The 16,395-nt window shown below is 47.5% G+C and overlaps 1 protein-coding gene across 2 annotated transcripts in view; it reads left to right on the top strand.

Annotated features, from left to right (window-relative positions):
* Positions 1 to 15,501, top strand: part of zmynd10 (zinc finger, MYND-type containing 10) — a 109,409-nt gene extending 93,908 nt beyond the window's left edge. For both annotated transcript variants that reach the window (XM_038810739.1, XM_038810738.1), the window contains exons 10-12: positions 3,420 to 3,541; positions 8,060 to 8,185; positions 14,026 to 15,501. In XM_038810739.1, coding sequence (XP_038666667.1) covers positions 3,420 to 3,541; positions 8,060 to 8,185; positions 14,026 to 14,101 — 324 coding nt within the window. In that variant the 3' untranslated portion in view covers positions 14,102 to 15,501. The remainder of the gene's footprint in view (positions 1 to 3,419; positions 3,542 to 8,059; positions 8,186 to 14,025) is intronic.
* The last annotated feature ends 894 nt before the right edge of the window (positions 15,502 to 16,395 follow it).

Here is a 16,395-nt window from a genome sequence, read left to right as displayed (position 1 = left end):
GGTTACTGGGTTATGGGGATAGGGTGGAGGTGTGGGCTTAGATAGAGTGCTCTTTCCAGAAGATGAGCCGAATGGCCTCCTTCTGCACTGTAAATTCTATGATAATCACTGATAATCCCCTTTTTTACCAAATCCTTGTCACCAAGTTCATAGATTCTTTTCCTGTGATGGATCGGTTAAAACTGATTTACTCCTGGATTTTGGACAAAATCCACAATACTTTGTTTAATAAGGACACAGGACACAGTCGCAATGTCGACAGCAATTAAGTTTACGCCTCATCACCAGTTTAATTAAGGACACAGGGAGTCCACACCGAGTAAAATAAATAAACATAGTTTTATTTACTACACGATATGTACACCGCCCATTAGATCCCTACCGGGTTCCTGTTCTGGTGCCTTACTGGCTGACTTTTTAATACAAAGATCAATAGAGAACCCCCACCCCTAACGGGGGAGCTCATACTCCACAATAACCACAGGGAAGACAGTCATTCCCACACCTTTGGTCCCGCGCAGGCTATTACACTTTCCCTTGCCTTCTTGTCAAGAATAGAATCGGAGATGCACTTGCACCATATATTTTTATTAGCACATACCTTATGCTCTGTGGCATGCTGATATTCCATATGCAGTACACATCTCTACTGCATAATTTCTTGAGGAAAATAAAAAGCAGATACAGAGATAAACGACTAACTTTTTTTAAAAATGTGTTCATGGGATGTGGGCATTGCTGGCTGGGCCAGCATTTATTGCTCAACCCTGAGGGCATTTAAGAATCAACCACATTGCTGTGGGTTGCATGTAGGCCAGACCGTTTCAGGATGACAGATTTCCTTCCCTAAAGGACATTAGTGAACTAGATAGGTTTTTACAGCAATTGATAATGGTTTCATGGTCATCATTAGACTTTTAATTCTAGATTGTTATTGAATTCAAATTTTGCAATCTGCCATGGTGGGATTCGAATCTGGGTCCTCAGAGCATTACCCTGGGTCTCTGGATTACTGCTCCAGTGACAATACCACAAAGTCACTGTCTCCCCTCTCCCAGAATGGGTAGAAAATTCAAATATTCAAGATCACCAAAGCTGTAGAATGTTGTTTGCTCATACATATATTAATGTGTACCATTATAAGAGGTCTTGTTGCTGCAGTGGGTGGCGTCCCTACCTCTGAGCTCCCAGTTTGAGTCCCACTCCAGAACTTGATGACCAAGGAAGTTGTGTTCATAACGAGGTCAGACAAGTTGAGCATCAAACTGCAAATCCCTCCAATACGCCAATGTCTGGCAATAAGAGCAGGAGAGACTCCTGGCCAGCCACGCTTGATGTGGAGTGATGCCCGTCAAACTAGAAGTCCTCGGGACAGACTAGCGACCTGTTCCGGGAATTAGGTACGGTAAAGTCGACATAGCCCCAGATGACCATAGGCTGGTTTCCCCTTTTAGGGGCAGAGATGACTAGTGGTGATTTAACCTGAGGATCACCACACCTCAGGCAAGGGGCAAGGTTGAGAAGGCGGGGCCTTCATGAATAACCTCAGCAGTACGGGAATTGAACCCGGGCAACGTGGGTTTCCTCCGGGTGCTCCGGTTTCCTCCCACAGTCCAAAGATGTGCGGGTTAGGTGGATTGGCCATGCTAAATTGCCCGTAGTGTAAGGTTAATGGGGGGATTGTTGGGTTACGGGTATACGGGTTACGTGGGTTTAAAGTAGGGTGATCATTGTTCGGCACAACATTGAGGGCCGAAGGGCCTGTTCTGTGCTGTACTGTTCTATGATTCTATCTATCTATGAACTGGCCTCGCTCTGCTGAAGAACCATCTGTCTAACTAAGCTAAACTGGGAATTACTAGTTATGGAAGAGGGTAAAGGTCTGCCTTAGTGCACCATTGGGTGTGGGAAGAGAATTAACATGTACACCATTGGTTAAATATATAATTTGCTTCAACTCAAAATTGACTGCTTCCTGTATTATTGGGGTGGCAGGGGCATCATGGTAATTTTACTGGATGAGGAATCCAAAGACCCAGGCTACTGTTCTGGGAACATGGGATCAAATCCCAGCATGGTAGCTGGTGAGAGTTCAATTCAATTTGTTAAACAAAATCAGGAACTCAAATCTAGTCTCAGTAACGGTGTGACCATGAAACGACCATTGATTGTTGTTCAAAAGAAAAATTAGGTTCACTAATGTTCTTTAGCGAAAGAAATCTGCCATCCTTACCTGGTCTGGCCTACACGTGGTCCACAGCAATATGGTTTACTCGAAATTATCCTCTGAAATGGCCTGGCAAACCACTGAGTTCAATCGCAATTAGGGATGGGCAACAAATGCTGGCCTTGTCAGTGACACCCATTTAAGAAATTTTTTAAGTGCTATTATAAGATCAGTGGTATGGCCAGCAATGGACATTCAGCTGTTGTGTTCTCCTGGAGGAAAATACTTCTGATTATGCTGCTCGAAGAATACACACTTGAAGTGTTCTAAGTCATATTTTACGTAAATATATTAGCCATTTGTTTCTTGCCAAATATTTGGGAGTTTTTCCTGTCCAAATAGAATTATAAAACCTTTGGGCAGTCTTTCGAGAATACTTATTCTGAATTACAATTGCTTTTCACCAAAAATGTTGGATCAGGATCGTATCAAGTCTTGTAATTCCAGTTAGAGCCATACAATGGGATGTCATTTAGTTGAACTGTGCCCTTTCACCCCCCTGTCTGTTTTATGGAGTTTTAGAAATATGGCAGATGGAAATTGTTTACTTTACAACATTTCTTGGATTGTTTGGGAGCCAATATTCTTCCTCCTGATTTCCTCTGTTTTCAGCATTGAAAATAGAACCACAATCCAACAAAACTTAAGTTTTTAAATCGGCAATAGAAACCGATTTTAAACAATCAATTATTAACAGCATTGGGGACAATCTTGAGAGTTTCAAGACTCAAGAATTCAGGTTTGTGGGATATGGACCTCTACGTCTCTGGTCAAATTATTTTCACCCATTCCATCATTCCTGAGCAATGATAAGTGTGATCTTGCACAAGATGGAACCATTTGATAATTCAAGCAACTTGCCCAATAAATAATTGTATTATATGCAAAAGGGAAGTTCCAGGTTCAATTAAAGATGAATATGCTATTGTATCAAATATGTATTAGGTTAAAGAAGAAATAGTTCAGAAAGGTGGAAGACTTTTTCCCCAACTCAAGTATCTATGCTGTGGGAGCACAGCAGGGCCTGTCTCCATACTTATAACATTTGAATTAGTGAGTTTTAGATGCTGATTTAGTAAAAGGGTTATGGGAGTGCATTATTCTATTGAATATTTGCCAGAGGCTGAATAGGTAAACCTTCCTGCTCTACTCAAAGTTTTATTTGTGTCTCTTTTTCCTTTCCATTGTTAAGGTCCCTGATATCCGGGATAGGATCATTCGAGAAAATTCCAACAAGTGGAAAGCCATTGCAAAACACCAAGTGAAAACGGCATTTAACCCTTCTGAGCAGGATTTACGTGAACAGGCCCACAGGTATGAGTGGCCATTTGTTTTCTCACTCGTGGGGCGGGATTCTCCCCTACCCGGCGTGACGGGGGGTCCCGGCGTAGGACAGTGGCGCCAACCACTCCGGGGTCGGGCCTCCCCAAAGGTGGGGAATTCTCCGCACCTTTGGGGGCTAGCCCCGCGCCGGAGCGGTTGGCACCAGAACACTGGCGCAAAAAACCAGCGGCAGCGGGGCTGGCCGAAAGGCTTTCGCCGGTCGGCGCATGCGCCGGCGGTGACGTCACCACCGGCATGCGCGATGTGGGTTCCGCTTCCGCCATGGCGGAGGCCGTGGTGGCCGCGGAGGAGAAAGAGTGCACCCAGGGCACTGGCCCGGAGTCTGAGCGGGGGGCCCCGATCGCGAGCCTGGCCATCGTGGGGGCAGCCCCCGGGGTCCGATCGCCCCGCGCCTCCCCCAGGACCCCGGGGGCCCGGTCGCGCCGTCAATCCGGCCGCCACCAGCTGTGGTTCAAACCTCGGCGGTGGGAGAGGCCTCCCAGCGGCGGGACTTCGGCCCATCGCGGGCCGGAGAATTGCCGCAGGGGCCAAGCCGATCGGAGTGGCGTGATTCCCGACGCTGCCACTTCCCGGGTGGCGGAGAATCTCTGCCACGGCGGGGGCGGGATTTTCGGCGGCCCCAGGCGATTCTCCGACCCTGCTGGGGGTCGGAGAATTTCGCCCGTGAACTCAAAGATGCATTAAGTGGGCTGACTTTGTGGTATTTTTATCTTACGGACTTGACTGAGATGAACCATAGCAAAAATGCTTTTTTTTTTAAATCTTTTTATTTTCCTCATTTTCAATATTTTCATCAATAAATAACCAAAGAAAAAACAAACAAAAACAAATACAATAACTAGCACCCACACACAGACTGTACCCCGCTCAATTTAAAGGCCAAAACATCCACCGTACATTCTAGGTAAAAAATACAAATTAACAATCAATCCGTAAACAGTGTAACCAAAGCCAACAATACCGCTGTCCACCCCCTCTACCCCCAAGGTTCAATGTCAACCAATTCTCGGAAGTGCAGAATAAACAGCCCCCGTGAATTGTGAAACCCTTCATCCCCTTCGGCTGAGACTTCACCTTCCCGAGAGTCAAAGAAATTCAAGTTGGTCCCCTCCACCAAGCCGAGGCACAGCAGAGAAGCTAACCTCCACCTCCAACAGGACCCGCCTTCGGGCACTCAGTGAGGCAAAGGCTAACATTTGCACCCGCCTGAGCCGGCCTGACACCCTGAAAAAGACTTCTAGGGCCTTGGTTCCAAGTTCACGAGCACTACCCCCTAGATGATGCTAAAAAACCTCCCTCCAACAAACCCCTCACATTCCATGTAACTATTGGAATCAGAGGTGTGTCCCTCCCCCCTCCTGTCTACCATCCTCATAACTCTGGACCCTGCCCACTGGGCTTGTCCTGTCCCATTGTTACCATTGAGCCCCTCCCAGAATCCTCCCATCCACTTCCTCTTGAAAACACCTCAGCCAGTATTGGTCCCCTCACGCAAACTTTCACCCCTCCTAGGCCCATTGAAACCTGTTCTACCAGGCTCTGATGGCCGCAGCTCCTCCCCCCGCTACACTCCCGTTCACTGGCCAGCTGGAGCTAGCCAGTGTGGAGGCCCCTGCCCAGGCCCCAATCCCCTCCTTCCTGCCCGGTCCCAGGAAAACAAAAAAATTCCATCAGCACACAACCCCAGTGTAAACACACAAACCCCAAAGAACCATTATTGCAAAAGAAAATCCTAACTTGTACCTTGTCCAAATAGGCAACTTCAAATCATTTAACACATAACAACATGCAGTGAAAAATAGAGCTACATACACTCCTCCATCCCCCCTGCCCTCAGTCCAAGACCATCCTCAATCCCATTTCTAACTTCTGCCCCAGTCCTTCTGGCTTCAATAACGCCTCCGCCGCTTTCACCGTCTCGAAATAAAAGTCTTTGCCAAAGTAGGTCATCCTCAACTTAGCTGGGTACACTTTGCCGAACTGCACACTGCTGTTATACAGTACCATCTTCACTCGGCCGAAGGCCGCCACCTCCTCACCAATTCCACAGTAAAGTCCTGGTATATGCGTATACCAGCTCCAGCCAATGTACCTGCTGCTTCTGCTTTGCCCAACACAGACATAAGAACATAAGAACATAAGAACTAGGAGCAGGAGTAGGCCATCTGGCCCCTCGAGCCTGCTCCGCCATTCAATGAGATCATGGCTGATCTTTTGTGGACTCAGCTCCACTTTCCGGCCCGAACACCATAACCCTTAATCCCTTTATTCTTCAAAAAACTATCTATCTTTACCTTAAAAACATGTAATGAAGGAGCCTCAACTGCTTCACTGGGCAAGGAATTCCATAGATTCACAACCCTTTGGGTGAAGAAGTTCCTCCTAAACTCAGTTCTAAATCTACTTCCCCTTATTTTGAGGCTATGCCCCCTAGTTCTGCTGTCACCCGCCAGTGGAAACAACCTGCCCGCATCTATCCTATCTATTCCCTTCACGCGGCACCGACGGAAACAAATAATCACTGCTCTTGGCAACTCATTTGCCTTTGGTTTAGGCATCCACGCCCAATGAGCCCGATCCAGTTCGTACCAAGAGGGATCTCCCTCCTCCCCCAACAGCTCCGCCAACATCTTGGCAAAATACTCCGTCGGCCTCAGGCTCTCCACCCCTTTGGCAGGCCCACGATCCTCCGATTTTGCTGCCTCGATCTGTTTTTCAGGTCCTCCACTTTGGCTCGCAGACCCGTGTTGGCCTCTACCACTCTCTGCAGCTCCTCACCCATCGAGGTCACTGTTGCAACAAAACCTCTTCCACTCCCTTCAGTTTCTCACCCTGCTCCCACACCTCAGCTGATGTCCTCGACACCGCCGCCTTCACCGGGGCAATCGCCTCCTCCACAAGCACCTTCAATGCTGCCATCATCTCCTTCCTCATCACCTCCATGTGCTTTACAAACTGTTTTTCAAGTTCCACAACCATCATCTCGGTCATCTTTTCTGCCATGAACAGTGCAGCGACCCAGCCTCCGCCATCCTTCCAGTTGCCGAGCCGACCCTTCCACTCAACGGCGAATCTTCACTCGCCCCCTTCTTCGCGGCAGCTTTCCTTTGGGTTTTGGACATCCTCCTTCCTTATGTCTTCCTGCACTTATTTAACAAAAAATTGCCCCTGGGACCGGGCATTAAATTCTCAAAAATTAAGCCTCGAGCAGGAGCCACCCAACATGCGACTTCCTCCTACATGCTGCCACCAAAAGTGGAATCAAAGTAAAATTGCCGTTTATCATGAAAACAAATTAAATCTTAAACAAATATACTATTTTATACCAGTAGAGTACTGTTTTAGAGGTTTGTTTCCCAAATAATAAATAAGTCTGAGCAAGGCAGATAGAAGCAACCCTTTGCTTTTATCCTCCATTCATAGTCATCCTCTAGTTGACAAGGCAACACACAATTTTTTCTCCTGAAATGAATGAAATGAAAATCGCTTATTGTCACGAGTAGGCTTCAATGAAGTTACTGTGAAAAGCCCCTAGTCGCCACATTCCGGCGCCAGGCCCGGGGAGGCTGGTAAGGGAATCGAACCGTTCTGCTGGCCTGCTTGGTCTGCTTTAAAAGCCAGCGATTTAGCCCAGTGTGCTAAACCAGCCCCAGTAATTGCTTTTTAAAGTTAAATGTAACTGCATTGCTTTTTAATATAATCTGCAGGCTACCGTTTTTATCTGAAGTTGTTTTTTTCTCCATTGTATCCACCCAAAGTTGGCAACAAGCATTCCTAATTCAAATGCAGTACAGGTTAGATGCACAGTGATGCTCCCTTACCCTAACCTAACAAAATGTGTTTGATGCCGTCTCAAGAGCACTCCTTACTGCAGCAGTCTGACAATACTATTTCCACACTAACCATAATGGTGTCACAAAGAACAAAGGAAAGTACAACACAGGGACAGGCCCTTTGGCCCTCCAAGTCTGCGCCAAAAAATTACCAACCAGTACAGCGCCACATTAAAGATGGTACGGAGCTTGGATTCATGCCAAACTAGGAGCTGGGCTGTTTGCATCAGGTTTATTTTGCACAACATTCTGATACCAAGCAAAATGAGGAGATTTTCAAATCATTAGTTTAGACCGGATTCACACATCAGTCCCAGGGTGAAATTAAAACTTTGTTTTCTCCTGACTTTACAGCCACTGAACAGCACCAACCTGGGGAATAAAAAACTTTCTCTGGATTGAAATTCTATGTTGTTCATAGCTGGCCATGAAAATGCCATGTTCAATATGTGACAAAAACTGTCCTTGTTAATCAATGTTAAATTATGAAACATAGAGACCAGGGAGGAGCGGCTGTAACTTTAAAGCAGATTAAACATTGAGCTAGGTGGCAATTCAGATTCTGTTTAAATGAGGATCTGAGAATTGTTAATATATGGGCGGAATGTGTGTGTCAACTGCATTATCTCTCATTGCTGGTCATTCCCTTGTACAGACTGACAGAAACCTACAATCTGGAAATGATGGAGAATCTGATTCCAGATCGCCCAAAATGTGGATTTTGTGGAGCAGTGGCAGCAAAGCGGTGCTCACGATGTCAGGTCGAGCGGTATTGTCAGAGGTAAGAGGGTAAAGGCTCAATGGCTGAACAAGAAAGAGTTTCTTATCCTTGTAAAGCCTACCTTATATGAAAGTTTATTTCAGTCCCTTTCTATTGAAAACTAATTGTCATTTGTAACTTTTAACCCTAATGTAATCTGCAAATGTCCTTTTTTTCCTTATTTTCAATTTGTTCCCACTGAAGTGAAGGTACTGGTTTTTAAAACGTGGGTGGATTGGGAGGGGGCAGTACAGTTCGTAATCTTCATGGCAATGCTGAACTCTGTGAAAGTCAAATTCCTTGGTCTGTGGCTTGCAGTTAGGAGCAGAATACAGGCACTCCTGTAGCGATATGGAAAGCTGTCTTAGATTACAGGCAGTCCAGGGACTATGTGGACCTCACAGTCAGAGAGAGGAGACAGTCTAGGGTGCAGAGGGCATGCAGCTGAAGGAATCAATGGGAGCATGGTACAATCCAGTTGCAGAGAGGGGCAAGTGCTGTAGGCCCAAGATGAAACAAAAGCACAGCTTGGTGTGCAGGACTGTCGCACAGTCGCTGTCCCTGGACTAGGCTGCAGATGGAATGATGATGGTCACTGGAGACATCTGCAGTCTGTAGATTGGAAACACATTCTAAAGCGGGATTGGTGTTTAGCGGTGATGTGGGTTCCCGATGTTAGGATTCAATGAAGCAATGGAGTTGTGATCCACCACAGGTTTCTGGGAGAGGCCAAACTCAGTCAGCTGTGGGCACCTCAAACTCAGTAAGTGTAATGATGTCGGCCGCCCCATCACAGTCTCCAATATTTTGTGCTTGTTGTGTGCCAGCTTGGCCTGTATGAAGATGAAAGAAAGGCATGTAATCAGAGGGGAAGAAGTACCACTGTTCGTTAGTGGTGGAAGGTTTGAATGTTTGTGGAAGGGGGAGCAAACAAGCGGGCTGCTTTCTCCTGGATGGTGCTGAGCCTCTTGAGTTTTGTTGGAGCTGCACTCATCCAGTCAAGTGGAGAGTATACCATTACACTCCTTCTTTTCTGGCGGTCGTTCATCATCTCCACCTTGGTCTCCAGCACGGTTATGTACTCCTCGTGCTCGGACACCTTTTGCTCTACCTCCTGGATTGCTCTCCCGTTGGTCTCTTGGTTCTGTACAACTTGATCAATCGAAGCCTTAATCCGGTCCAGCGTGTCCTCCTTCAGCTTGGCGATGAAAAATGTCATCAGCTGCTCCGTCAACCACTGTGCCATCTTCCCGCGGCCCTGGTTCTCCGCCATGCTTCCCCGCGTTACCAGCTCTGCTTGCGTCTTCCTTATAGAACTTTGTCTTCTCACACGGCCACTTCTGATCCAATTCTCCATACACCGGAGGGGGATTTCTCCTTACTGTCTCACTCTTCACCGATTTATCCCATAAAATCCGGGAAAAAACATGGGGAAAAGATCCAAATGGGCGACCTACTCCTCCATGGCCGCCACCGGACGTCTCCATTACACTCCTGACTAGTCCCTTGTAGATGGTGAACTGTCTTTGGGGGGGTCAGGAGGTGAGTTACTCACAGTTGGATTCCTAGTCTTTGAACAGCCCTGGTAGCCACAGTATTAATATGGCTAAAAGCAAATTACTGCAGATGCTGGAATCTGAAACCAAAAGGGAAAATGCTGGAAAATCTGAGCAGGTCTGGCAGCATTTGTACATAGTGAGCGAAAAGAGCTAATGTTTCGATTCCAGATGACCCTTTGGCTAGTTCAGTTCAGTTTTTGGTAACCCCCAGGATGTTAATTGTGGGGGATTCAGCGATGGCAATGCCATTGAATGTCAAAGGTCGGTAGTCAGATCCTCTCTTGTAAGAGATGGTCAATGCCTGGCACTTGTGTGGCGTGAATATAACTTGCCATCTTTCAGCCCAAGCCTGGATATTGTCCAGGTCTTGCTACATTTGGACATGGACTGCTTCATTATCTGAGGAGTTTCGAATGGTGCTGAACATTGCGCAGTCATCAGCAAACATCCCACTTCTGACCGTATGATGGAAGGGTGGTCATTGATGAAGCAGCTGACAATGGTTGGACCTAGGACACTACCCTGAGGAACAACTGCAGTGATGTCCTGGAGTTGAGATGATTGACCTCCAACCACCACAACCATCTTCCTTTGTGCCAGGTATGACTCCAACCAGCGGAGAGTTTTCCCACCGATTCCCGTTGACTCCAGTTTAGATAGGGCTCCTTGATGCCATACTCGGTCAAATGCTGCCTTAATGTCAAGGCCAGTCACTCTCACCTCACCTCTGGCATTCAGCTCTTTTGTCCATGGTTGAACCAAGGCTGTAATGAGATCAGGAGCTGAGAAAATGCTGGAAAATCTCAGCAGGCCTGGCAGCATCTGTAGGGAGAGAAAAGAGCTAACGTTTCGAATCCGATGACTCTTTGTCAAAGCTTTGACAAAGAGTCATCAGACTCGAAACGTCAGCTCTTTTCTCTCCCTAAGATGCTGCCTGACCTGCTGAGATTTTCCAGCATTTTCTCTTTCATTTCATATTCCAGCATCCGCAGTAATTTGGTTCAGGAGATGAGTGACCTGGCAGAACTCGAACTGAGTGTCCCTGGGCAGGGTATTGCTGAGTAAGTGTCTCTTGATAGTACTGTTGATGACTCCTTCAATCATGATGATGATGATGGAGAATAGACTGATAGGGCGGTAATTGGCTGGGTTGGATTTGTCCTGTTTCTTGTGTACAGGACACACCTGGGTAATTTTCCACATTGCTGGTGTACTGGAACAGCTGTCTAGGGGTGCAGCAAGGTCTGGAGCACAAATCTTCAGTAGTATTGTTGGGATATTGTCAGGGCCCATAGCCGTTGCAGTATTTAGTGCTTTTATCTTTTTCTTGATATCACGTGCAATAAATCATGTTGGCTGAAGACTGACATCTGTGATGCTGGGAACATCTGGAGGAGACCGAGATGGATCATCCACTCGGCGCATCTGGATGATGATTGTTGCGAATGCCTCAGCTTTATCTTTTGCACATATGTGCCAGGATCCTCCATCATTGAGGATGGGGATATTTGTGGAACCTCTTCCTCCAGTGAGTTGTTTAATTGTCCACCACCATTCACGGTTGGATGTGGCAGGACTACAGAGCCTAGATCTGATGCGTTCATTATGGAATTGTTTAGCTCTGTCTATTACTTGCTGCTTATGCTGTTTGGCACACAAGTAGTCCTGTGATGTAGCTTCACCAGGTCGTCATCTCGTTTTTCGGTATGACTGATATTGCTCCTGGCATGCTCTCCTACACTTTTCATTGAACCAGGGTTGATCCCCTGGCTTCGTGGTAATGGTCGAATGGGGGATATAGCAGGCCATGAGGTTGCAGATTGTGGTTGAATATAATTCTGCTGCTGCTAATGGCCACAGTGCCTCATGGGTGCCCAGTCTTAAGTTGCTAGATCTGTTCAAAGTCCATCCCATTTAGGACGGTGGTACTGCCACACAACATGATGAAGGGTATCTTCAATGTGAAGACGGGACTTTGTCTGCACAAGGACTGTGCAGTGGTCACTTCTACCGATACTGTCATGGACAGATGCATCTGCAGCAGGCAGATTGGTGAGCATGAGGTCAAGTATGTTTTTCACTCTTGTTGGTTCCCTCACTACCTGCTGCAGTCCCAGTCTAGCAGCTATGTCGTTTAGGACCCAGCCAGCTCGGTCTGTGGTGGTGCTACCAAGCCACTCTTGATGATGAACATTGAAGTCTCCCACCCAGAGCATATTCTGCCCCCTTGCCATCCTCAGTGCTTCCTCCAAGTGGTGTTCAACATGGAGGAGTACTGATTTATCAGCTGATGATAGCCGGTATGTGGTAATCAGCAGGAGGTTCCCTTGGCCGTGTTGAACCTGAAGCCGTGAGATTTCATGGGGTCCGGAGTCGATGTTGAGGACTCCCTAAGCAACCCCCACCTGATTGTATACTACTGTGCCGTCATCTGCTGGGTCTGTCCTGCCGGTGAGGCAGGACAAATCCAGGAATGGTGACAGTGGTCTCTGGGACATTGTCTGTAAGGTATGGTTCTGTGAGTATGACTATATCCAGCTGTTGCCAAACCGTCTGCCACTGTACATCGTATAAAATGGGAAATTCTGCCCCAAATGTTTAAGAAAGCAACTGGGATGGAGTGCGAGTAAATCAAGGTGGGTCATTTAACCAGCCCACCTGAGCACCCAGCAGCTCATGTGGCCACCACTGAAATGCACCCAGAGTCAGTGAGCCTGACTCCATCCACAAGTGGAGGGTGAATGGTTGGGAGGGTAAGTGGGAGGACAATGGGAGGTGGTGTTTGGTATAGCAGCATGAGGGGGAGGGCGTGTGGGAAAGCAGCGGTAGGGCGAGTAGAAGGCCAGCGTGAGGAGGAGTGTGAATCGGAGTGCGTGTGAGACGGAGGGTGAGTGGGAGAGTAGCGTGAGTGGGAGGGCAGCGTGAGGCAGAGGGCGAGTGGGAGGGCAGTGTGAGGGGGAGGGCGACTGGGAGGGCGGCATGAGGCGGAGAATGAGTGGAAGGGCAGCGTGAGGTGGAGGGCGAGTGGGAGGGCAGCGTGAGGTGGAGGGCAAGTGGGAGGGCGGCGTGAGGTGGAGGGTGAGTGGGAGGATGGCGTGAGGTGGAGGACGAGTGACGGCAGTGTGAGGGGGAGGGCGACTGGGAGGGCGGCATGAGGCGGAGAACGAGTGGGAGGGCAGCGTGAGGTGGAGGGCGAGTGGGAGGGTGGCGTGAGGTGGAGGGTGAGTGGGAGGGCAGCGTGAGGTGGAGGGCGAGTGGGAGGGCAGCGTGAGGTGGAGGCGAGTGGGGAGGCGGAGGGCGAATTGTAGGACCGCATGAGGTGGAGAGTGAATTTTGGGGGGGAGGGGGGGCAGTGTAAATGATGAATGTTCAGAATCTTTAACTGCCATCATGTCCAGATATTTGGGCATGAATCTTTTGGACGGTTGGGCTCAGCAGGGATGCAGGACTCCAACAGGCCCATTGCCATTTTACACTGGGTGGAATTTACCGACCACCTCATCACATGTTTTTCAGCGGGTAAGGCAGCCTGCCAGCGGGATCTACCCGTCCCGGCTTTGTCAACAGGATTTCCCGTTGACGCCACCCCTCATCGCCGGGAAATCCATGCTACGGCGTGGTACCAGAATTGCCCACTGGAATAATTAGATGGTAATTCCCGGCCACTGCTTTATGAACGTTATCCAGCAGCATGCGGGACTCGGTCTGCACTTGGAATTAAGTCCCACAGCCAATGAAATTGGCCAACAGGTTACCAGTCCATCCAGGCACAGCGTTGCAGACGATGGGAGAGGCACTGCAGCGCCCTGTCTTAGACTATGTGCAGAGAGCTGTGTGAAGGAAAATGGTAGTGGTCCCAGGGAACAGAGGGTAGGGGATACCAGGGCGGGTTGTGAGGTGGGTAATTGGGCTATCAGGATAGGCAAGCGGGAGAGGGAGCTCTAGATGTATCCAGTCCTTCAGGAACTGATGCCCCCCCAGCTAGAATGGGGCTTTTGATGGAAGTGTGCACCACCAGCCCCCCCCCCCACGCCTCCCCCCAACACACTCATTCCCACCTTAAATAGAGGATGGTGAATTTCTCCATTTCCCACCCTGAGTTATCCAACAGCGCTTTCAACCCCGGATTAGGACAAGGGCAGTCTTTCCGTCCAAGGCCCTGCCCGTCCCACCGTAAAATTGCGTTCAGTTGGGAGCCAGACGGGATCCCGGAGGAAATCCTGTCCATTCAGTTTTAGAGCTAACCAAACCAAAAATGAGTTCACCATTATTACTGTGCTCATGGCTTATTTTTTTTTCTAGGGAGTGCCAGGTGAAGCACTGGTCCAAACACAAGAAAGCCTGTGACCTGATGGCTGTTGCGGCAGAAAAAAACTGAGTGAGGAATTCAAAATCAATCAGTAAAAACTACAGCAGTGAGCACCTGGCCGTAACTTTCCAACTGGAGACTGAGCGATGCCAGTTGTGGCACTATTTCACAGATATATACTAGGCACTCCTGTTAACTTTGAGTGTGACACATTGACTGACCTAGCCATACAGAGTTCCTAATAATTCGGAAAAGCAAAGGAGCTGGGATTGTTTTTAAAATACAATTTGTAAAACAGCCAACTGTTGTAAAATCACTTGTTCTATTTCTCTTTGGTGTGCCTTCAATGTTGTTTGTCAGCGTGGGTCTGGGAGAACAGCCTTCATGCAGACATTGGCTGTTGAGTAAAAGTTTAATCCATTAACTGAAAAATGTTCTTGGGTAAAGTATTCCCTTTTGTTTTTAGGAGATAGGTTTTAGAGTTCACTTTCTGACACTGCATGTTCATGTGATGAGCTCATTGTACTGCTGTCTTTATTAAGTAAAGGCAGCATTTATCAGTGGCCTGGGTAATGGAATCAATCCATGGTTACACTACCGGTCCTCAGTCCAGGAAAATGGAGCACAGTACAATGCTGCAGAAATATACGTGCGGAGATCTGCTCAATTCAGCTGCTTCCAGTTGTTAGCATTTCAAGGAACAGTAGGCTGTATGTGATAACCACAGTTTATTTTTTTAAAGTGTGTTTTGTACTGGTGCCAGTTAGGCTGTCACTAAGCCAGAATGAAGAAAACAAGGGCAGTCTAGAGACATTCCCTGCTTAGCTCACAACTTCAAGTTTTTGTTTTAAGGCCTTCAGCAAAGAGGATGCAATACACAGCACAAGTTTTAACTATAACAATTGGACATTTTACTGAGATGAACCTAATATATTTGCCTTTTGTCCCTCTACTAGGAATGGATGGAAATGCTTGTGAGAAGCATCATGAATTAATTTTTTTCTTCAAAGCCTGGAAGTAAAATCTTTACTCACCTAGAACTCCTGTTGAAAATTTGGGCACAGGCTTTCCACATCTTTCCGTACATTTTGGTTGGCACTGCCAGTGAGCAAAGTTCTCATGGCCCAGGCTAAAGCCAAAAACTTCGATCATTGCTTCATGTCCTTAAACAAAGAATCCCTGCAGAGGGGAAGGAGGCCATTCAGCCCATCGAGTTTACACCTACCCTCTGAAAGAACACTACCTAGGCCCACTCCCCTATCCCCATAACCCTGCGCATTGATAATGGCCAATCCACCTAACTTGAACATCTTTGGATTGCAGGAGGAACCTGGAAGAAACTGGTCGGCTCGTTGGTCTAGGGGTATGATTCTCGCTTAGGGACTTTCTTTGTGGGCAGCACAGTAGCATAGTAGTTAGCATCAATGCTTCACAGCTCCAGGGTCCCAGGTTCGGTTCCCGGCTGGGTCACTGTCTGTGCGGAGTCTGCACGTCCTCCCCGTGTGTGCGTGGGTTTCCTCCGGGTGCTCCGGTTTCCTCCCACAGTCCAAAGATGTGCGGGTTAGGTGGATTGGCCATGCTAAATTGCCCGTAGTGTCCTAAAAAGTAAGGTTAAGGGGGAGTTGTTGGGTTACGGGTATAGGGTGGATACGTGAGTTTGAGTAGGGTGATCATTGCTCGGCACAACATCGAGGGCCGAAGGGCCTGTTCTGTGCTGTACTGTTCTAAAAATAAAACCCCCCGCAGACACGGGGAGAATGTGCAAACTCCACACAGTCACCCAAGGCTGGAATTGAAGCCAGGTTCCTGGTATTGTGAGGCAGCAGTGCTAACTGTTGTGCCACCCATAAACAGGGTTCAATGCATGCATATCCAAGTTCAAAATATCAGGAATGCTTTTTAATGGAGTAACCTGTGTTAACTGGAAAATTCCTTGAAAGTAGTTCAAGTTTTGACTATGCGATGGAAAGGGATCTACAAATCTTAAATCCTTAAATTGTTTATGTTTGAGAGGAAATGTCTCCTTAGCTTTTCAATTTGAATGCTTGTCAGTGGTATCAGTGAAAGTGGCCATTAAACCTCAGTTCTGTTACCAACTGCTGTGTAACTGAAAACAAAATGGAACTGGTTGAATTGAAAATCGAATAAACAATGATTGACTCTTCCAATTTGCTTCTTTCTACTAAGATGATAAGCCACTGAATAAGATGATAAGCCAACAAATAAGAAAAGTCTGTTTCCCTATTGTAAAAGTGTTTTGATGGTGTCCGATTTACTTCAAACACATCTCAAAGTGTTCAGAAAGGAGAAATTATTTTGTCTGACATCAACTGCAGGTTAATTTCTGTTGATGGTGAAAGTTT

This window comes from Scyliorhinus canicula, chromosome 11 (genome assembly GCF_902713615.1).
Source record: "Scyliorhinus canicula chromosome 11, sScyCan1.1, whole genome shotgun sequence".
NCBI lineage: Eukaryota > Metazoa > Chordata > Chondrichthyes > Carcharhiniformes > Scyliorhinidae > Scyliorhinus > Scyliorhinus canicula.
The sequence above is the reverse complement of the archived record's forward strand: the minus strand, read 5'-3'. Positions and strand labels throughout refer to the sequence as shown.